Below are 23,458 nucleotides of genomic sequence, written 5' to 3'. Positions count from 1 at the left end.
GTTTTAGAATTGAATGATTGAAAATAATAACATCGCATGGGCGCAGTGGTTGGGCGATAAGAGGATGGAAAAATGGGTGCAGTGGTTGGGCGATAAGAGGATGGAAAATAGGCGTGGGGCCAAATTATGGGAGAAGGATTTGTGTTGAGGTGGGCTTAGGAACCTGCGTCACATCCCTGCACGCGGCGGGATAAAGAGCATTCGAAGACTATGTCGAGGAGGGGTTCAGGGAGGACGACGCCACTGAAGCAAACGGAGGAGAAGGGAGGTCCCGCATTCCTGCGGGGCTTTCTTGTTTGTGTGGGTCGTTTAGGTCCATCATAAAGGGCTGCGCTTGTTCCGAATCGGTCGGTCTGTTACTAGCTAAAACTTATCGACCGTCGGGTATATATCAGAGAATATATACTCAGACTCCCTACACAAATGATAAAAATAGGAGACCCTATTTCAAGGTGTATTTCTCCGATTATTTATTATTTTTGTGTAATTTTATTTAACCACATTGTGGATCTAAGAGGTCTTTAAGATGTCTTATTACGTTGTGTGATTAATGCTCGGTATGAGATCGTTGAAAAGTGAACACAACGATGAAAATTCAAAAATGGGTACGCATATACTAGCGATTGATCAGGCATACTAGTACATTGGCCCATACGACATCTACGAGGCTTCTAGAATGTGGTTCTCGAGATATGGCATATGGCATGTATATGTTGCGATAAATCGGTTATTATGCATACTTACCAGTAATCTTGATAAGTTCGATAAATTTATCACTTTTTCACAGGCGAATATGTATAATACCCAAACGCCATGGGTAAATTCGATAAATATTGGAGGCACTCATTATATCACTTTTACCGGCGATTATGCATAATATACAAATACCGTTGGTAAATGATAAATGGCAGAAAAATTATCATATATTATAACGTCATATATAGAGAGAGTTTTAAGAGTTAGTCAAAAAGTAGTTTGTTACATCGGGAGTCCGATCGTATGCACATAAATTTGTAAAAAAATCGTCAAATCGAAGAATTTGTTGAATGAGCGTTCATTATGGAGAGATACGGTCGTAAAATTTGTCGAATGTCAGTTCATTATATCGGGGGTAAGTTCGTGAAATTTGTTTAATTAGAGTTCATTATATCGCTGTACAATCAAAAAAATTATTAAATACGAGTTCGTTATATCGAGATGCGACTGTAGAATACGTGAAATATGTTTTTTTTTTTACATTGGGGTGTGTTGTATAGGCACATAAACTTATAAAAAATCGTCAAATCAAAGACTTTGTTAAATGAGAATTCGTTATATCCAGGCTATCGTAAAATTTGTCTAATGACTGTTCACTATAATGGAGTAAGATCATAATATTTATCAAATGAGAGATCACCGTTATCGTCAATAGGAGTTACTTCGGGGATTTTCGGAAAAATTCGTTAAATCAGAGTCCTTTATATCCGATTCAGACTTTAGAACGGTCATCTAAATCCTATCGCGGTAATGTGACCGATTTACGATATTTACCAATACGAAATGGCGAAAATGCGTAATAGCCGGCAAAAGTGATAACTTTAGGCACGATTTATCATAATTACCAACGACGATTAGGTATTATGCATAATCACTGGTAAAAGTGATAAATTTAAGGAAATTTAGGCAATTTTATGAAACTTACCAAAACGCTTGGTAAGTATGCGTAATAACCGGTTATTATGCATAATAACCATATTTTTCGGATTTAGCGTAACATATATAGGCTACACACCTGCTCATAGCACAGATACCATTTTTAATATGTAGTTTAAGAATTTCCATTGATATCGTTCGAAATGTTTGATCATCAAATGGTCCCGATGCAACTTATGAGCGTCAAATCTGTCACGAAGATTCAAGGACTGGAATTCCACGATTTGCAACTTTCAGAAAATTAATTAAAAAAAAGTACCGATTGTGAAGGGAGTTTTTTGTTTTTTTCGTTCACCGAGATATTTAATTTCAAAAATCTGAGAAAAGTTGGGGGAAAGAACAGCATAAAAGAAAGAAGAAAGCGTGGTCCGTTGTAATTTCTGCCGCGATTTAATTGCGATATTTGCTTAGGTATTTGAACTCCAAAAATCGGAGACACGTTTGCAAAGAACAACAGAGACTAACAGACCATGAAATTACCCTCCCTTTTATGCTGTTCTTTCCCAAATCTTCTCCGATTTTAGAATTCAAATATCTTAGCGGATTATCGCAGTTAAAACATAGGATTTTCTTTTGATCGCCTCAGAAGAGACGGGACAATTGCTTGCTAATTGGAAGTTAGGGGACCGCATAAAAATTTAGATTCTTTATTTCGTGTTAGACTGAAAGTTTCTGCTCCCGAAAATTGGCACAGTGTGATTTCTGAACACCTCTTAAGGATCTTGCAACTCGAAACCATACCTCTGTGACAAACGGTTGATGGGATAAAGACCGAATTCGGATTTACAAGACACCCTGTATAGTTGAAGTGCCTACTTGCAAAATCTCTGCCAAGGTCACAGTAACGGAGATGAAACAACATTCAATTCAAGGTCATATGTTTCCAATCTCTTGCACGTGAAGAAACTTCAGTGAGCTAGAATGCAATACAAGCGTCCCCGAGTGGCGCAGTGGTAAGATGCTCGTCTTCCACTATGAAGGTTACCATCAAGGTCCACGGGTACCGAATCCGGGCATAGAACGTCAGAAGCAAGTTTTTTGCCTACCGAGCCTGGGGTGACCAACGATGGATGGAATCTTCCCGATTTCCCACTTTACTCCACTGGTTGGAAATCGCCGTATGACCGGAGTTGGTTGTGCGGTAAAGTAAAGTAGAATGCAATACAATTAAAACTATTTCAAGTGCAATAAGGTTTACTATGCCCAAAATAAAACCAGGTCACTTGAGTGACCCACGGCGCATTTAGAGATCACTTAAGTGGTCTAGCAAAATGCCGCTTAGTTTATTTTCACAAACAGAAGTTTGAGGTCACGGGCCACATCAAAAGACTTCGAGGGTCACATTTGGCACCCGGGCCATAGGTTGAGCATATAATATCAGACTATATTTGGTTTTGGCAGACACTCCTCATAATTTAGGGCATAATATGCCCTAATAAATAATATAATAAGACTACGTAAATACAGTGTGACCTCGGTATAATGTCACCCCTGGGGACCGAATGAAAATAACTTTATAAGCGGTTGACAAGAAGCAAGTATACCGAATTTACTGCTTGCGCTAGCAGGAATCTTCAAAAACTGGCGTTATAAGCGATATGACGTTAAAATGCTGAGGTCTCTCACTGTAGTAGGAAACAATGAGCTCTCGTTCACAGTTTTTCTGAATTCAACGTTTGTCATGTTTTACATTTTCTCTTCCCTTCTAGTTGTGGTCGTGTTCGCGGACAAGCAACTCGCCAAGAACCTGATGGCGGCCGCCAAACGCCGAAAAGCAATCAACAGGTTCGTGTGGATCGGCAGCGACGCCTGGGGCGGGAGGACCAACGTCGTCGAGAACCACGAGATCGTCGTCGAAGGTGCGATCACGGTCTCGCCTCTGGTCAAGCCCCTGACGGGTTTCGACGAGCATTTCAAGGCCCTGAATCCAGAGAACAACAACCAGTCGAACCCGTGGTTCCCGGAGTTCTGGGAGGAGTACTTCCACTGCAGGCTGCCGGAGTTCTACTCGACGCCTTACAACAACCAGTACCACAAGTACTGTTCGGGCAACAGGATGATATCCGAGATGAACGGCTACACTCAGACCCCGGCTCTGCATTTCGTCCGGGACGCAGCTTACGCCTTCGCGCACGCGTTGAACGAGATGCATAAGGACAAGTGCGGCGGGGTCCCGGGACTCTGCAGGCAGATGAAGAATATCGACGGGCAAGAATTGAAGAGGTTCCTGCAGAAGGTGCACTTCCTAGGTGATAATCTTTGCCTTCAAGTATAAATGCCGTTGCTGGGGATTCATTCAGTACCTGGTCTAAGTCTATCTTTTGATTTAGACCAGAGGCTCGACAGAGGCGTACTCAGGGGTGGGGGGGGGGTTGCTCAGGGAAGCCCTTGCCCTATCTAAAAGCCGACCAAAATTTAGAAAAGAAAAGTAATATTTCGGTGAAAAATTGAAATGCCCAAAGGAAATACCCTTCATATGCCACATTAACCCATTTCTGTTAATTTAAATCAGTGATTCACAACATGGGCGTTACCGCCCCCTGGGAGGGGCGATGGAATGTTCCGGGGGCAGTAGAAGCTACGAGTATAACATAAGATTCTCTGGGTTAAATCATAATTTCCCAACCTTTTTTGTCCCATCACCCCCTACTTCTGAAATTTTTTTCTCCCAACGCAATCTCACCCATAGGATCCTATGTTATACCGTAGCTTCTGCAGCCCCCCTGGAACATTCCATCACCCCCAAGGGGGCGTCAACGCCCACATTAGGATTCACTGATTTAATTCATAGTTTTTCAAACTTTTTTCCATCGCCCCCTCCTTCAGAAATTTTTTCTCCCATCGCTCCCCAACGCAATCTAATTCATAGGATGCTATGTTAAACCAGTAGCTCTTATCGCCCACATTGGGAACACTTACGTAAATGCTTTTTCAAGGGTGGTAACTCAAAGTTTCTCGGAAAGAAAACAATTTTTGCCCCCTCCGAAGGTCAACCCTGCGTACGTTCCCTGCCTCGATCATTTGTGTACCAAAAATTTTTGTGTCAGTAAAATTAAGTTAACATTCGCATGTGACTCCACAACGAATGCGGGACTAACGTCCATTCAGAAAGTTGTTACCCTGTCTCTCCTAAGGACAATAGAAAAAATTCCAAGTTTCCAAGTGAAATATTTGCATTCAAAAATTGGAGAAAAGTTATTTATTTATTTATTTATTTATTTATTTATACAATATTGTTGGCCCTTGGGCCTATACAAGAGGATGCGATTGAGAATGACAAAGATATTGTTTGATGTTGGATAAAAAACTAGTGATAGAGGGAGATTCAACAATAGAGCTTGGGAGTTTGTTCCATTCACCAATGGTATGAGGAAAGAAGCTGTATTTAAAGCAGTCAGTGGAAGCAAAAATAGGTTTTATTTTAAGGGAATGGTCGAGTCTTCTAGAGATGTAGGATGGTTTGGCTAAGATACCAGAAGTATCCATGTTGAACTGACCATGGAAAATTTTATAAAGCAATGTTAATCGAGAGATGAAACGAAGAGTAGAGAGAGGGAGGAGATGAAGTTCATTTTTAAGTTCGGACACAGAAATGAAAGATGACCAGCAGTCGTGAACAAATCGGGCGGATTTATTTTGAATAGATTCAAGTTTGTCTATATTACTGGAGGTGTAAGGGTCCCAGATTTCAGCGGCGTAGGAGAGGACGGGGGATATATAAGTTTGGTAACAGAGAAGTCTGATATCCCGAGTAGAGTGTTTAAGATTGCGGCGGAGGAAGAAAAGTTTGTTAAGACACTTCTGGTAAATGTAGTCGATGTGTTTGTTCCAACGTAGGTCGGCTGAAATAATGACACCAAGGTATTTGATATGTGAAACTTGGGATAACGGTAAATGATTGATGGAGTAGGAGTATTCAAGAGGAAGAAGTTTACGGGTAACTTTCATGTGAACCGTTTTTGAGATATTCATTGGCATTTGCCATACGGAACACCAGTCGGCGATGGAAGCCAGGTTATGTTGGAGAAGTTCTTGATCAGATTGATGGAGAATGATACGGTAAATTACACAGTCATCAGCAAAAAGTCTAGTGGTGCAGTTGAGGGATTGAGGAAGGTCATTGATATAAATTAGGAAAAGTAACGGGGAGAGGACCGATCCTTGAGGGGTCCCAGACTTTACGGAGGCGGATGACGAGTTATGATCATTAAAATGAACAAACTGTTTACGGTGTTTTAGGAAAGCCTCCACCCAATTAAGTAATTGAACGTTAAGGCCAAGGCGGGAGAGTTTGAGAAGAAGTTTATCGTGGGGAACTTTATCAAAGGCTTTAGAGAAATCTAGGAATACGACATCAGTTTGTAGGTTTTTATCAATGGCTTCAGAGAGGTCGTGGATGAAGAGGGCCAGTTGAGAGGTAGTAGAGAGAGATTGTCTAAAGCCGTGTTGGTTGGGGAAAAAGAAGCTGATGGAGTCTAAGTGGATACGGATTTCTTTTGCTACAATATGCTCGAAGATTTTACAGCAGGAGGAAGTGATTGCTATTGGCCTGAAGTTAAGGGGATTGGAAAGTGAACCCGTTTTGTGGATAGGAATAATTTTATTGATTTTCCAGTCGTTCGGGAGGGTAGCAGAATTTAGTGAAACATTGAACAGGATTAAAAGATAGTCGGCGACTTCATCAGCACAGAATTTAAGAATAGAATTTGGGATGTCGTCAGGGCCAACAGAATGGGGTTTCAGTTTTTTCAAAAGTTTTAGGATACCTTGTTTGGAGAAGGATATAGGGGGTGAGTTGTGGATAGAATCAAAAAAAGAGTATTGGGGAGGAGAGGGGTCTATTGAGAAAACCGAGCAGAAAGCTAAATTGAATTCGGTAGCCATCTCTGAAGGAGAAAATGTATATTTATTTGAACTTCTCAGGGAAGTGGGACCAACAGATTTAGGTCTAAGATAACTCCAGAATTTTGTTGGATTGGTTTTTAAGTAATGGGGTAGAGAATGAGAGAGGTATCTGGACTTTTGGACGGAAATGAGGTTTCTGAGGTCTCGGGTGGAGGCTGAAATTATGGATTTGAGTGAATTGGATTTGTTAGTTTTATATTTGAAGGCGATTCGGCGGATTTTCCTCTTTAAATGAATAATATCTCTGGTGATCCATGGATTAAAAAAAGACTTAGGAGAAACATTTTTAATTGGAACTGTAGTTAAGCATTTGTCTATAATACATTTAAAAGAGGTCCAGAGGGTGTGGATATTGTTAGAAGAGGATATGGATAAGAAATCATTGAAGTGAGAGCGAAAAATATTTTGCATAAGTGGATAATTTGCCTTGTTGAAATTACGTTTAGGGGCGAGTTTGTAGGATGGGATAGAGTGGCGGAGGGAAAAGTTAATGACTGGGATATTATGGTCGTTTGGGATATTTTGTTACGAAAAACAAAACCAGCGGAAAAAATTGGACACAACGCTTCCTTCCCTCATTTATGTTGTCCTTTGCCAACTTTTTACTGGTTTGAATTCGAATATCTCAGCGAATATTGCACATAGAAACTTGGGATTTTTCATTGTTGGCCTCAGGAGAGACAGGGCAACAACTTGCTAATTGAAAGCCATATTGGGACCATATATTAGAAATTTCGATTTTTTTTTTTATCTTGATAAACACTGTATTTTCACTCTCAAAACTCGGGCAGGGTAATTTTGAACGCCTTTTGAGCAATTTTTCTTTAAAAATTGGAATCATATCTCTTCGATGGACGGTTGATGAGATAAAGGCCAAGTCAGGACTTACAGGACATTCTGTAGACCAGCGGTTCTCAACTGGTGCTTCTCGGAGCCCTTGGGGCTCCTTGTGCGTTCCCCCAGGGGCTCCGCGGCCGCTAAATAAAAGAAAAAAAGTCATTTGAAAAAATAGTTATAATTACTTTAGAATAATAAAAATAAATCAGTAATTTTTATGAATAATTAAAAAAATAGGTCTGTGGGGGCCCCGCCATAGAAATTATATGCCAAAAAGGGCTCCGCGAGTCAAAAAAAGGTTGAGAACCGCTGCTGTACACTGATATATCACCAAAATGACCGAAGTACACGCCGAAACAAACAACTTTTGCCACTTAATTTAGGGTCGAAAATGACTTTCATGTTCAGTGCGCATGTCAACATGAAATTCAAGACATCGGCTCTAAAAAAAGATGAAATTAACGACTTTAGAGTCAGAAAGGGAACATGTATTTCCCCATACACATAACACTTTCAACGGAGTAACGGTAAAAGATGACCTTATATTGCCTCGTCATTGCCAGTGATTGAAAGGGAGAAAATTCCCGCGCCTGCTTTTCATGAATCAAACAAGGATTACATATTTTGGCGACTTATGAAGTCGGGTAATGCACGGAGCCCCAGAATAAGTGGGATTAAACCCTGAGTTCTATGTGGGGGTGGAAATTATTTGTCTTGTCGTGTCGTATCCATCATTTTGGTAATATGTTTCTGTCATACTCTCTATTACATTTCTTATTCAATAAATGTTCGATTTTCTCAATTGATAGACGAAAGCGGGAAGACATTTCGATTCCTCCCGAGCGGCGACGCACCACCCAGATACAGCATTATCAATTTCCAGAAAGTGAAGGGCAACAATTCGTACGTGTGGAGACCCGTTGGAACGTATTCCCGTAAGTATTCATATATATATATATATATGTTTTTTAAATCTCATTTTCACGTTTTTATTTGAAAATCTAGATCCCATTTTAGAACGGATTGACACCCTGAGGTTGTGAAAACCATATTTTGAGATTATTTATCTATTAAAACGGGATTTTTACCTTGAAAAGAACCATGAAAGAACGAAAGAGCTGCGTGAAAATCCCGTTGAAATGATTTGTTTGTATTAAAATGCAAATAAATTCACAAAATTTGAATTCTAGTAACCCGCCAAATGGTAGTTTTAAGTTGTAGGTTCCCGATCCTATGCAAGCTCTGGAATATTTTGAAGGGCCACGGAAGAAACTCAAATGGAAGGAGATTCATGCTGGCCGTTATAGAGCGGGGAATCACTGTGTGTTCTAGAGATCTGTGGGAAAGAGATATGGATGCCAAGAAATGAAGCTTTCAAGTGATGTATGAGGAGAAAAAACGCGTGACTACTTTCAGAAACCAGCACAACTTTCATCACTATTAGTTTGAAGAACATATCACGGCACCCATGTTCATGCACGACACTAGACACTCAAGCAGACTGTTAGGTACAAATTCACCTCGCTTCTGGCACAACTTATTTGGTAGTAAATACCCCATTTAGAGATAAACAAGTTTAGGCTATGAATGAACTCCGGTCGCGTCGGAAGACAAATTTTCTTTCAGAACACGACCCATTGCCAACTTATCTAAAACGCTTCGGATTCACCAGCAACAGATTCTGTAACTGGTAGTAGAGGGGACCTACTGCACTAATTCACACAGCGCCCATACACCAGCGCGATGCTCATTTTCCATAGATAAATCCTTCTTACATATGGAAGAAACAAGTCATTAGGTCGCAAGTCCTCACGCGGAAACGATGGAAAACCGTATAAATTCCATGGAGACCCATATGCATATATGACGTAACAAGACTAGACCTTCCGCTAGTATACCTCCACATATTCGACGCCAATCTTATCAAATTACTCACCGCCTATTACTCGAAGTAAATCCCTGCTACGGAATAGACTGACAATATTAACGCAATAATAATTATTCACACACACACAATAACACACATATATTATTGTATAGATCTCTGGTAGTGCAATGCATCTCTGATGACTAGCCATATGTGACTGGGTTACCTAATGTACGCATTTTTGTCTCAGGTATGTGTTGGGATGCATATGTGTACTATTTAATTTTAAATTTTAAACATATTGATAATATGTTTCCCGGTGATGGATTTCCGGTTAGAAATCCCGTAAGATATGGAATGAGTCATCACATGGTTCGTTAGTTAATTTCCCATGGCGATAGACCGGAGTTGTGTTTGGTTTGAAAGAAAGAAAGCAAAACGTTCAAGAGAATCGGGTTCATTCTAACGTAAGGGAGCTCATTCGAGACTCATGCCGATGGGGGGAGGGGTTTATGATGGAATTCGGTAATATGACTTAAGTACATGAATGTGGAAGCTGATAATTGCAGCTAAGCACTGATCCGAAGGACATCGATGTATACGCTCAGGGGTGGTCTAAGAGCACCCATAGGATTAAGTATTGTGGAACCAAGCTCAAGAAACCATCAAAGATAGTAAACAGGAAGAGATTCGGCTCAAATCTCGTAATGGCGTCCAAGATGGTGGCGTAGATATGTGCTCAAGAAGAATGATGAAGAACGCCAGGGTCTCTGCCACCGGACTTATCCCGGTGCCAAGATCTCTTCCAGCCCAGCTTCGTGGCAGAGTCTGGAACAAAGTGAGTGCACCTAACAGTCTGAGTGTGTAGCTAGTGTTATGTATGATAATTCAGTGCTGCCATCTATACTTCAAATTGTGAGTGAAGTGTAATGATTGAATATTTGTAACGTTGTAAGCCTGTTGCTCTCTGTGGCGAGACTTTTTAACGGGGAAATCGGCTCGCATTCGCGCCTTGAAGTTGGGAACCACAGAAAACCAACTTCAGCCGACCACCACTGTGGGGTTCGAACCCGGATCCTCGCATCGCGAGTCCGTCACTATGACCACTCGACCACCACAGCAGCCGTAGATATGTGCTATATCATAAGCTGAAATACTCAACGATATATTGTAAAATGTCATGTTTTCTTCATGTGAATGTCAGAACCCTTTTTTTTTTCTGTAAATAGGTTTTCATTCATTACGTAATTTACAATTACCTCCGTTTCAGTTGGCGAAGAGATGGAGTTCGCGCACTTGGATCTGGACATGAATGCCATGAGGTTCAAGCACGACGAACCGGCGTTCCCGAGGTCATTCTGTAGTGAGCCCTGTATGACTGGTCAAGCGAAGTTGCAGCTCGAAGGCGACACCTGCTGCTGGCTGTGCAACAACTGCACCAGTTACCAGTTCCTGCCGGACGAATTCCACTGCCGCGACTGTCCCTGGGGTACGCTGCCGAGTTTGAACAAGACGACTTGCGAGCCGATACCCGAAGAGTACCTTACTTACACGAACCCGTGGGCTATAGGCGTCATGGCTTTCGCCGGGATGGGAATGGCGACGACGACCGTGGTGACGTTGATATTCAGGGCTTACAGCAACACACCTATAATCAAAGCATCAGGCAGAGAGTTGAGCTACTTGTTACTCTCTGGTAAGCAAGACGGTATTTTGACCATTACAAATTGCTAATTCTTCTATTAAAGTGAAATTGACCAATAATGACGATTATGCTTATTTTCGTAGGGATATTCCTGTCATTTGGCATGACATTTGTCATTGTTGCCAAACCAGCTCCATGCACATGCGGCATAACCAGGTTCTTCTTGGGCTTCTGCTACACCCTCTGTTACGCAGCCATTGTTACGAAGACCAATCGGATCGCCCGCATCTTCAACCAGAGGCGCCAGAAGCCCTGCCAAAAGCCCAGGTACACGAGCCCGAAGTCCCAGCTGATCATAACGGCGTTCCTGGTTTCGGTCGAAGGGATAATCAACACGACTTGGCTGCTGTACGACAAGCCGGCCGTGACCTACATGTTCCCGAACCGCGAAATGAACATCCTGATCTGCGTGGGTTCCGACACGGCTTCCTACCTCGTCGGTCTGATCTACCCTTTCGTGCTGATCGGCTTCTGCACCGTGTACGCATTCAAGACGAGGAAGTGTCCGGACGGTTTCAACGAAGCCAGGTACCTCACCTTCACCAACTACACCACGTGCGTCATCTGGCTGGCGTTCCTGCCTCTGTTCGTCTTGAGCACGAGCAACACGATACGGGCCGTGACACTCAGCTCTCTGTTGAGTCTGAGCGGAGCTGTTCAGTTGGCGTGCCTCTTCATGCCCAAAGTGTACATAGCTCTGTTCAAACCCGAGAAAAACACCAAAGAAAGCGTCATGTGCCATCATAACAGGAATTCATCCAGCCTAGCGCTGCAGTCATCTTCGGCACATGTACCGACGCCATCGATCCTCATCAACGGAGGTAATTATTTTGTCTTTCATACTACCTAAGGTGTGCATGAGATAGACATATAAAAAGACGTGTGTTTGGATGAGGAACATACATTTATGATAAGAGATGCGTGTGAAAACGACCGATGTGTTTTCATGCATCAAAGTGATAGATGTGTGAAACATGCGTGAAAATGACAGGAGTGTGAAACATGTAGGAGAATGACGAATGTAGGAAACTTTCTGGTGAGTGAAAGACGGGTGAGTGAAACAGGTGTTAAAAGTATATGAGAAACGTGTTAAAATCACAGATGCGTGAAATGAAGGTGTGTGAAGCATGCTTGCAATTGACAGGAGTGTAAAACATTCAAGAGAATGATGGGTGTGTGAAACATGTGTAAAAGTCACAGATATTTGTGAAACGGGTGTGAAAATTTCAGGTGTGTATGAAGCGTGTGAAAATGGAAGATGCGTATGAAGCGTGTGAAAATGATAAGTGAGTTATACATGCGCGAAAATGACAGGTGCCTGTAACATGCGTGAAAATGACAGGTGTATCTTTAGAACCTTCGAAGGACGTACTTTCAAACGTGTAATGCTTACAGCGTCCTTGTCAGTTTCAGTTCCCCCAAAGGGGCAGTATCACGTACTGTCGAAGCATTCATCTTATCGAAAGTACAAGTAAAAACAGAGGGTCATTGACACTGTTAGAAAAGGGGGAGGGTAGTAAATGCTGGTTTGTGCGTGTGTGGAATATGCTAAAAATATACACATGTATTTAAAATACGTGCCCTCAAGGCCAAGATTTCTTAAGCAGGGGTCCTTGAATAGGTTTCAGGAGGTCCATTAGCTTGGATTAGAAAACAATTAACTAATTATATTTACTGAATATCAGGGCTTGATACCAGGCCATGTAATAAGTCCCGATGGTGTCTAAAAATGGAAATTGTGTCTACGTTATTACTAAAACTTTCTGGTGTTGGCCGCTCAAGTATTACGTCAGCAAAGTTTTAGCCATTTTTGACTCCCCCCCCACCATGTCATCAAAAGTAAGCAAAACTCTGACCCCCCTTGTCAGCACTGCCCACCTCCTAATACATATTGGTGGGATCAGAAACGTACGCGGGGGGCATAGGGGGGGGGGCTCTTGCGTCCCCCAGACGAAAATAAAATATTTTTTAATGTAGAAAACATTTAAAAAGAAATTTCGAAAGAAAATGCGTTTTTATATGTTATTATAATCAATTTCTGTTAATTTCAATTCTATTTGAAGGGTGAGAACTCAACATTTCCCTTTAAGAAATTCATTGCGACCATCCCTTCTATCCATATATGGTAGTAAACAGACCTGCGGACCAAATGTGGCCCTGAAAGTTATCTGATGTGGCTTGGCCCCCTCAAATCCAATTTTGTAAAAATGAACTAAGCGGCACATTTTATCGCTTAAATGACTCGTGGCACAATTCCAGAACATTCAAGTGGTCCGTGGCACATTTTCAGATTTCTAAAGTGGGCCTCAAAAATCACTTTCACATTCAAAGATCACTTAAGTAACCCGCGACACAGTTCCAGTACACTGAAACGATCCGTGACACATCCCTTGAATGATATGTGGCACAGTTTTAGAGCACTTAAGTGGCTCCCAGTGCGGTTCTACATCACTCAAGTTACACGCGGAACATTTCCACATCACTTAAGTGATCCGTGGCATAATTACGGATCACGTAAAATCACGGATCATGATGCGTTGCACAGTTCCAGAGCACTTAAAATGCCCGGACACAGTTCCAGAGCACTTAAGTAGCCCGGAAACATTTCCATAGCACTTAAGCAGCCCGGACACATTTATTGAGCACTTGGAGGATCCGTGAAACATTTAGAGATCACTAAAGTGGCTCTGCAAGGGATTTATCATTAGGGAGAATGTTAGTTCAGGTGCCCAATAACTATCGAAAGTTTTTTTTTCGGTTTTGGCCATCAAATTTTGCCATGAAGAATATTTCATATTTTCATGAAAGGTGGTTGATGACGTAAGCATCATCCGAACCCCCCCCCCTTCCCTTGTCATCAAAAGTCAGAAAATCAGATCACGCAAATGACCCTCAGCACAGTTTCAAAGCACATCAGGCACCAGCGACTCACTTACAGATTATTCAAGTGACCCGTGCCATATTTTCATATCACTAAAGAGACGCGTGACACAGATCCAGAGCACCGGCCGGCCCACGGTGTAGTTCCACATAGATACAGTCATGGAGTAACCTGTGACACAATTCTAGATCACTCACTCAAGTAACCTACGACGCATTTCCTCATCACTCAAGTGGACTACTGCACATTTCCACATAACTTAAGTGACCCCGCGACGCAGTCTTAGATGATCCGAGTGGCCGCGGCACAGTTCTAGAACACTTAAAGGCCCCGCGACACAATCGCAGAAGGAAAACGTGGGCGAAAAACATCTAGTTAAAAGGTTAGGCTCACAGTTAAAAAGACATTACCGTTCACAGAAAAATAAAACGTTCTTAATGATCCGGATCAAAAAAGCGAACGGTAATTTTGTGAGCTGTTGATCACCATCACTCAAACTAAATTTAGCGCTACGTCATCACATACATCGAAAACGTCCTCCTTCGCGTGTCATTAGAGATCTATTAGCATTAATGAAACTCCCTCCTGTTTTTTGAAGTCGGCAGGGAGAGAGAGATGTACCGTACGTATGTCGAAATAGCTGCCTATGTTCGTTTTCGCAACGTCGACATCGATCCCACCGTGGAATTTTACAGCCTCCAACCACTCTCTTTCTCTCTCGTCGGTAAGAGATTCGGTCGTTAATTTTTGCGACAACGACGGGTCGGTCGTAAAGCATCTCCGCACATACACTGGAGTCAAGGTCATAGATACAGCGAGAGATGCGTCATTGAATTCCATTTTATCACTCCATTTACGGTAGCTATGGGAGTAAGAGAGAGAGAGAAAGTAATTATATGGTTGATGTTTCTCACTGTGTGTGCGCTTTCTCTTATACCGTCGAATCTTCAACAAGTCGCTGCACATTTTCTGCGCTTCAAGAGATTTTTATAGCTGCTGCTGCTCTCAAGAGATAAAAGTGAGAGAAAGATGGAAAAGTTTTAACGCGTTCATTTCACTTTGATAAGCATGTTTAGTACATCAAGAGTAATACTCACTCCATGGTGAAATTATAAGCAAGATTACTTTGTACCAATTTGAATTGGTACCTTCGATTAGCAGAAATTCGAAAAATTCGGTATTTCACTTATTTATACAAAAGGAATTAATTCGTATAATGTATTATCTATACTTTATATTGATTGTTGATTTTGAATGAAAAAATTACTCCAAAAAAATACTCGACGTTTTCAAAACATACGGCAATCGCACGAACTATTGCAGAAATGTATAATTTAAGGATGGAAATTGATGAAATATTCAAGAATATATATTTTAATGAAAAAAAAGTATTCCAGCATTCAACTGGCAGGTAGCGCTCTCTATCTGTCATCATCTTTCTTTTTTTGGATGATGTTTAACAATAAATTTTCAAAAACTGCGGGCAGTTTTGCTTTGTTTATTTCCAACTCTTCCAATGGGGTCATTCACGTATTACGTCAGCATCGATGTGGGAGGGGGTTCCGATTTGCTGACTTATGATGACAACGGGGGGGGGGGTTGGATGATGCTTACGTCATCAACCGCCCTTTATGAAGATATGAACTATTGTTACTCGGTGAGGCCGAAAGCGAGAAAAATCTTTCGCTAGTTTGTGGGCACCTGAACTAACACTTCCCCCTAATGATAAATCCCTTACAGAACCACTTCAGCGATCTCTATTGATTTCGTGGATCCTTCAAGTTGCTCAGGAAATGTGTTCGGGCTGCTTAAGTGCTCAGGAAATGTTTCCGGGCCGCTTAAGGGATCTGGACCCGTGCAACGTGATCCCTAATTATGCTACGCATTACTTAAATAATCTAAGAATGTTTCGCGGGTAACATGAGTGATGTAGAGCCGCACTGGGGGTCACTTAAGTGCTCTGAAATTGTGCCTCAAGGGATCTCTAAATGTGGCACGGATCGTTTAAGTGTACTGGAACTGTGTCGCGGGTTACTTAAGCGATCTTTGAATGTGCTACGGGCCACTTAAATGCCCTGGAGTTGTGCCACGGGCCATTTAATTGATTTGTAAATGTGCTGCTTAGTTTATTTTTACAGAATTGAATTTGGGGGGGGGGGGGCAAGCCACATCAGATAACTTTCATGGTCCCATTTGGTCTCAAAGGTTAACCATATACGGCTTAAAAAGTGGGTCGAAATGAATTTGTTAACGAGAAATATTTTCAGTTCTTAGCATTGAAATTAACAGAAATCGATTATAATAACATCTTTCAAAATTTTAATTTTTTTAAAATGTTTATTACATTAAAAAATATTTTTTTCGTCTGGGTGGGGGGGGGGAGACGCACGAGCCCTCTATGCACCCTCCTCCTCAGTAGGTTTCTGATCCCATTAATATGCGTTAGGAGGTGAGGGCAGGCAGTACTGACGAAATTTTGGTTGACAGGGGGGGGGGGGTCAAAAATGGCTGAAAATTTGCTGACGTAATACTTGGACAACCCCAATGCTTTTTTTCCTGCTCTTTTCGATGGAATTCATTTTGTCATTACCCCGCGCAAAGATTTACTAAAAGTAGAAAGATAATTGTGGAGAAAACAAAAAAAATAATTGCATTAATAATTGCTAGTTAGATTATTATTTTCTACTTGCACGCAAAAAGTATGGAAATACCTGCACAAGCGGGTTTCAGGGAGAGAAACGAGTCCCGTTTTATTTTTAAACGGTTTCAAAGTTCTTACATTAAGGACCGTTTCTGCCGGGTGCAGAGGTTACGGGTCACGTGGCATTTTACCGCGGTGAACCGTTGATACTGAGACATTACTTGCAAATAACGTGTAGTGTTCAGATATGCCATTCATGTTCGAAGGGGGTATATAGATATTAAAATAAAAATGTTGACATTTTACACGGACATCCTGTGCCAAGAAACCATCCTCGTGAGCGAGGATCCGGGTTCGAACCCCACAGTGGTCGGCTGAAGTTGGTTTTCTGTGGTCCCCAACTTCAAGGCGCGAATGCGAGCCGATCTCCCCGTTAAGAAGTCTCGCCACAGAGAGCAACAGCCCTACAACGTTACAAACATTCAATCATTACACTTCACTCACAATTTAAAGTATAGATGGCAGCACTGAAATATCATACACAACACTAGCTACACACTCAGACTGTTAGGTGCACTCACTTTGTTCCAGACTCTGCCACGAAGCTGGGCTGGAAGAGATCTCGGCAACGGGATAAGTCTGGTGGCAGAGACCCTGGCGTTCATTCATTCATGTGCCACAACACCCAATCGAAATGTTGTTGCCCTGTCTCTCTTCTGATGCCAAAAAAAAAATAAAAAAATTCGGCATTTCTTAGTGCAACATTCACTGAGATATTCAAATTTAGAGAACGAAGGAAAGTTGGCGGTGTGGGGGACAATATTATATACAGGTAAACCGCTTCACCCGTATTCATACTACGCAACAGTATGCAATACACGCAGGAAATTCCGGTATTTTTGTGTATTTTTTATTTTGTGAGGCGGATAGAACATGCGTGCGTACGTGCATGCGCGCGTGCGTGCTAAAGATGCACGATTGTAAAGGGGCCATTCAAGTATTACGTAAGCAGATTTTTAGCCATTTTTGACCCCTCCTCCCCACTTGTCATAGAAAGTCAGCTAAACACTGACCCCCCTTCCCCTTGTCAGCAAAATTTCGTCAGCAGCTTAGAATATTTCGTATCTTCAAAAAGGGTGGTTGATGACGTAAGCAACCTTCAAACCCCCCCTCTTGTCATCAAAAGTCAGCCAATCCGAAAGCCCCCTCGATGCTGACGTAATACTTGAATGACCCCAAATCGGAAACAAATTCTTGTAAAGACGGCAATGTGATAAAGCATATTTCCTTGCAATGATAACCATTATACAGTGAAGCCAACATAACATGATTATTCACTTCCTGTTCATGCTGATATGATCGTCTTCATGATTTCGTGACCCCTTCTTTTTACAAATATTCAGCAACTATTTTTTTTGAATTTGTTTCGTTGAACAAATTTTGTCATGTGATAATAAAGGGAATGGTATCTGAGCGTTTCATATTAAAGCATAGATCCGTCGTAACTGAAAAAGACCACCCCTCCCCCCCGATGAAAATCCTACACAATGATCTTTATTATGTGGTAACAGAAAGCAAAACGTTTCGAATGAACAATTCGTCGCCAATAGTTCCGCCAATTTGAATGACGATGAAGTCAATTACAGATGGAACCCATCACGTAGGATCTTATCCTTTCCGGAGACGTAACTCCAACTTGGCATTTATGATCATCCGATCCATCAGATAGATCGCAGATACACTTTTCCCCTCTGACATCTTGATGAATCACCGCTACCTTCTAAGTGCTTTCTTGTTGTGCAAGGCCTAGTAACGAATCTAATAATACATTTATAATTTGGAAGACAAGCGAAAAACCAACAAACACTATAACCCGATCCATCGATCACTACGCATGTTCTTCGGTTGAATTTAAGAATACGTATAACTGGATTTAATAGAAAACTGGTATGTGTCGTATATTGAGCAATAGTGGCGTGTGTAACTATCGCGTATGTAGCCAGTCATTAATTTCAGAATTAATGAAAGATAATTTCAGAATTAATGAAAGATAATTTCAGAATTAATGAAAGATAATTTCAGAATTAATGAAAGATAATTTCAGAATTAATGAAAGATAATTTCAGAATTAATGAAAGATAATTTCAGAATTAATGAAAGATAATTTCAGAATTAATGAAAGATAATTTCAGAATTAATGAAAGATAATTTCAGAATTAATGAAAGATAATTTCAGAATTAATGAATAAAAGTGATTAAAAATAATAGTCTTGATAAAAGTGATAATTACAATATTGATAAAAGTGATAATTACAATATTGATAAAAGTGATAATTACAATATTGATAAAAGTGATAATTACAATATTGATAAAAGTGATAATTACAATATTGATAAAAGTGATAATTACAATATTGATAATAGTGATAATTACAATATTGATAAAAGTGATAATTACAATATTGATAAAAGTGATAATTCCAAAGTTAATGAAAGTGATAATTCCAAAGTTAATGAAAGTGATAATTCCAAAGTTAATGAAAGTGATAATTCCAAAGTTAATGAAAGTGATAATTCCAAAGTTAATGAAAGTGATAATTCCAAAGTTAATGAAAGTGATAATTCCAAAGTTAATGAAAGTGATAATTCCAAAGTTAATGAAAGTGATAATTCCAAAGTTAATGAAAGTGATAATTAGAAAGTTAATGAAAGTGATAATTCCAAAGTTAATGAAAGTGATAATTCCAAAGTTAATGAAAGTGATAATTCCAAAATTAATGAAAGTGATAATTCCAAAATTAATGAAAGATAATTGCAGCATTAATGAAAGATAATTGCAGCATTAATGAAAGATTATTCAGAATAAATGAAAGATAATTCGGAATTAATGAAGGAAAATCTCAGAATTAATGAAGGAAAATTCAAGAATTGATGAAAGAATTTTTTCAGCATTAACGAAAAAAATTATTCCAGCATTAATGAAAGAAATTATTCTAGTATTAATGAAATGAATAATTTAATCCCTTTTCATCTTTAGATGAGTTCTCTATCCTTTTTTTAATCTTGAAAAATCAATATTTGGAGACCGAACTGTACATTTCAATGGACAAATTGCCAGGCGGGAAGTTTGTTTTCACCGAGTCACGTGTTTTCCTTGCATTTGATGTCGCTGCCGTCGCGGCGGCTGGACCCTCCTCCCTCCAGTAACATAAGCTCGATGCCAAACACCGATATTAAGAGCCGTCCTCAAAAAAGAAAACTGAAATGTGAGACGATTTTAAAAATACCTTGAAACATGTTTCGAGCGAAATATAAAAGAAAAATCTTTCTATAGCGCGCAGTTTCAAAATCCTATCAAAAGACATTGTTATAGAGTGGTTTAACGTAGTAAAGGATATCGCTATATCGAGAGGAGTTCAAGATTTGAGGAAATATCAATTTAGAAAGATTTATCTTTGTAGCGAGAATTCAAAATAACTTTAATCATAACCGTAACCAATGCGTATTGCTTTGTGGAAACCATATCTACAAAGGGACATAGACCTAATTGAGGGGCTGCAGAGAAGAGCTACGGATGCTCTTGTTAAAGACTTGAGCTATGCAGAAAGAAGACTTGATGATTATATTAGTATAGTGATTATATTATTATTATTATTATGTTATTTCTTTTATACGTTTACGTTGGAAGAACGCGGGTGTCGGGGAGATATGATCGAAATGTTTAAAATTTTCAACGGGATGGATAGGATCGACTATGAGTTATTGATACACTGCCAATCGAGTGTTGGGACAAGGGAACACCAATATAATTTGGTAAGAAATAACGCTAGGGGTTGTGGTGTCCCGCGCAGGAAGGTTTTCCTCTAATGGGATTGCCAATAAATGGAATAGCTTACTTCTGGAAGTCGTGAATTCCAACAGACACAATTAATACGTTTTAAGAAGACGCACGATAGACATATTGGGATAAATCGAGATGCTCTTCATACTTAGATAAGACAACCATAGCCTTTTATATAGGCAGTGTTTTGTTAATTTCATTTTAGTGTGTATTTGTTTTCTCGTGTTAATACGAGCTTCCATTTTGGGTTGTTGTATTGTAGTTATACAGTCGATGCCTGTTACGATGACCACACGTTATAGCGGCCATTCCATTACAACGACCGGTAGAATAAGTTTACTTCCGACGTAACAATCCCTTCAATACAACGTCCGTTCTAAGCACGACGAAGGGGGTCGTTATATCGAGCGGCGACTATATTTGACATCAATATTTTTTATGGGCATCTGTTTTCAGCCACCTGGTTAGGCTTTTCTCCTGTTGTGATATATTTGTAGTTATATTTGTGTCTGTTGCACAGACATACGCAGGATTTTCTCAAGGGGGGGGGGGGGTTACATTTTTTCTGGAAAATAGCATCCCCTTAGTCTGCAAAATCCCCTTGAGCCGAGACTATAATCATAATCTCGGCTCAAGGGGAGAGGATTAGAAGCCCATATATCTCCCCTGCTTTGCGTACACCAATGGTCTGCCATGAAAAAATGCCAGATATTTCGAGCGCATGCTTAAAAGAACTTTTATCCTGAATTTCCTCACCACTCCTTTTATCACAATCTTCCGCACGGTCCTTCAAACCAGCAAAGACACTCTGTGACTCTCCTGTATGTGTTAGCCCTCGGATAGATTTCCAGAGATCAGCTCGTAGATTCATCTGACTGCCAAACTTTGTCACTAAACAGCACTGGCCCAACAGCAACTTATTCATTGCGGTCAAAGGCGGTCAACTTTTCTTTTGACATGTCATTATTAAAACTACGAAATTGCATTTATGTTATTATTATTTTTTAATTTTTGTTTCGTTGCAACAGGTTGCAAGAACCATTATCGTCTCAGCACGTGCTCCACGGCATCGTCCACGACGACCCAGAGGAACGCCTTGGTTCCCGGCGGGACTAGCCCAGCACCGAGTACCTCACAAGTCAACTTATGTTTCGTGGATTCGCCGAGAGAACAACAACAGCAAGCAGCCCCGCACCACGTGCAGGGTTGCACGAAGAGCACGTGCTACGTGACCCCGAGCGTCCCGGAACCCCAATGCCCAGTTGAAGACGATCTACGGACTGTCGAACAGCAGCAGGAATCCAAATCATCCAACTGAAAAGACACCGGATCGAGTCCTGTGGGAAGATTCAAAGAAGAACCCGGTAATTCCACTTCTCGATGGAGACTGTGGATGGAGTATCGCTGCAAGAAATTGGCAACCAAGTGTCAAAAATAATTTATTGACTCTTTTTTTTTTTGGACATTGTCTATCTGCAGACAAGTACAATAACATTCAACAGAATTATGCAACACGGATACAATTTAGCCAGTCACGATCAAGGACAGATCGTGTGCGGAAAATTCACCGACAAAGTGACTTAGTAAGTGTGTGGACCAGAAGATGAGTTAGGGAGTTAGTAATTGAGCAGGTGAGCAAATGAGTGAGTGTGGTTAACGGAGTGGATGATTGAGGAAGTTAGTGAGTGGGTGAGTAAGGAAGTTATTGAGTGGGTGAGTAAGGAAGTTATTGAGTGGGTGAGGACGTAAGTGAGCAGGTGAGCGAGTAAGAGTGAATGAGCGAGTCAGTAAACAAGTGAGTGAAGAAGCTAGTGAGAGAGCAAGTGGGTATGTGACTGAGCGAGTGGATGAATAAGCAAGTAAGTGAGCATGTGAGCAGATGAGCTAGTGAGTGAGCGAATGAGTTAGTGTGAGAGAGTAAGTGAGTGAGTGAGAAAGTTGCCGAGTAAGAAAAGAAGTTAGTGAGTGAGCAGGGAGCAAAAGAGTGAGGGAGGAAGTTGATGTCTTAACAAGTGAGGGGATGAATAATCAAGTGAGTGAACAGGTGAGCAAATGAGATATTAAGTGAGTGAGTAAGCAGTTCAGTGAGCAAATGAGATATTAAGTGAGTGAGTAAGCAGTTCAGTGAGCAAATGAGATATTAAGTGAGTGAGTAAGCAGTTCAGTGAGCAAATGATATATTAAGTGAGTGAGTAAGCAGTTCAGTGAGCAAATGAGATATTAAGTGAGTGAGTAAGCAGTTCAGTGAGCAAATGAGATATTAAGTGAGTGAGTAAGCAGTTCAGTGAGCAAGTGAGGAAATGAATGATTGAATGTGCAAGTGAGGCACCCATACGGTTACTCATTCCCTTCAGCAGTTTATTCGCTAGCCCATTTCCTAACTCATTTGGTCACTCTCTCATCACGGATTTACTGTCTCGCGTAACCACTCAGTCACTCATCACTGTAGGTCAATTTTTCTCTCGGTGAATTTTCCTTTTGGTGAAAAGCGTGATGGTGAATTTTTGTCAGTGAATTTTCCGTAAATCGAGACAGACATGAGGGGAATCAACATTTTGGGCTTTAAACTCGAATTCTCCAAATTCCAGACCAAGAGGCAGAGCCACCATTAACAACCACGGGGCTCTGTGCGAAAAATGATAGCAGTCCAAAGGCGTATTGGAAATTTTTCCCTCACAGATAGTCACATGACAAAGTTTCAACATGATTACCCATAAAATCTTCAGCGTAACCGCTAAAGATATGTCCGAGTGCTTAAGAATTCATGCTGTCGACAGAATGACGACGCGTGGATCTGTACTGGACTGGATTAATGAGAAAGTTGTTTCTAGTCATTTGAGTGTTTTATCGTGAATGTTCTTTCCGAATAAATTATATAAATTTGTGCTGACGTCATTGTGTGTTTTCATTTGCCTGGAATACGGGGGGTGGTCACGTAAAACAACTTTGCCGATATACGGGGCCCGTAAAAATCGACGAATGCGAATGACACTCGAGATCAAAATCACCATTTTCTGACGATTTAGCAACAACTATTGTACCTACTGTTTGTTTTTGGGACATAATTTCCTGGTTTTTTCCTATTAACC

General features: G+C 40.7%; 1 protein-coding gene across 1 annotated transcript in view; it reads left to right on the top strand.

Annotated features, from left to right (window-relative positions):
• The window catches only part of LOC149081518 (metabotropic glutamate receptor 3-like), an 84,768-nt gene extending 61,511 nt beyond the window's left edge, over window positions 1-23,257 (top strand). Inside the window, exons 6-10 of the mRNA XM_089238454.1 lie at window positions 3,402-3,941; window positions 8,244-8,369; window positions 10,572-10,997; window positions 11,090-11,827; window positions 21,398-23,257. Of these exons, the coding sequence (XP_089094580.1) occupies window positions 3,402-3,941; window positions 8,244-8,369; window positions 10,572-10,997; window positions 11,090-11,827; window positions 21,398-21,687 (2,120 nt within the window). The 3' untranslated portion in view covers window positions 21,688-23,257. The remainder of the gene's footprint in view (window positions 1-3,401; window positions 3,942-8,243; window positions 8,370-10,571; window positions 10,998-11,089; window positions 11,828-21,397) is intronic.
• The last annotated feature ends 201 nt before the right edge of the window (window positions 23,258-23,458 follow it).

This window comes from Pholcus phalangioides, unplaced genomic scaffold, assembly GCF_987345545.1.
Source record: "Pholcus phalangioides strain wild (caught in Gottingen) unplaced genomic scaffold, Ppha-v1.0 ptg000010l_1, whole genome shotgun sequence".
Lineage (NCBI taxonomy): Eukaryota > Metazoa > Arthropoda > Arachnida > Araneae > Pholcidae > Pholcus > Pholcus phalangioides.
Note: the sequence above shows the minus strand (reverse complement) of the source record. Positions and strands in the feature narration are given on the sequence as shown.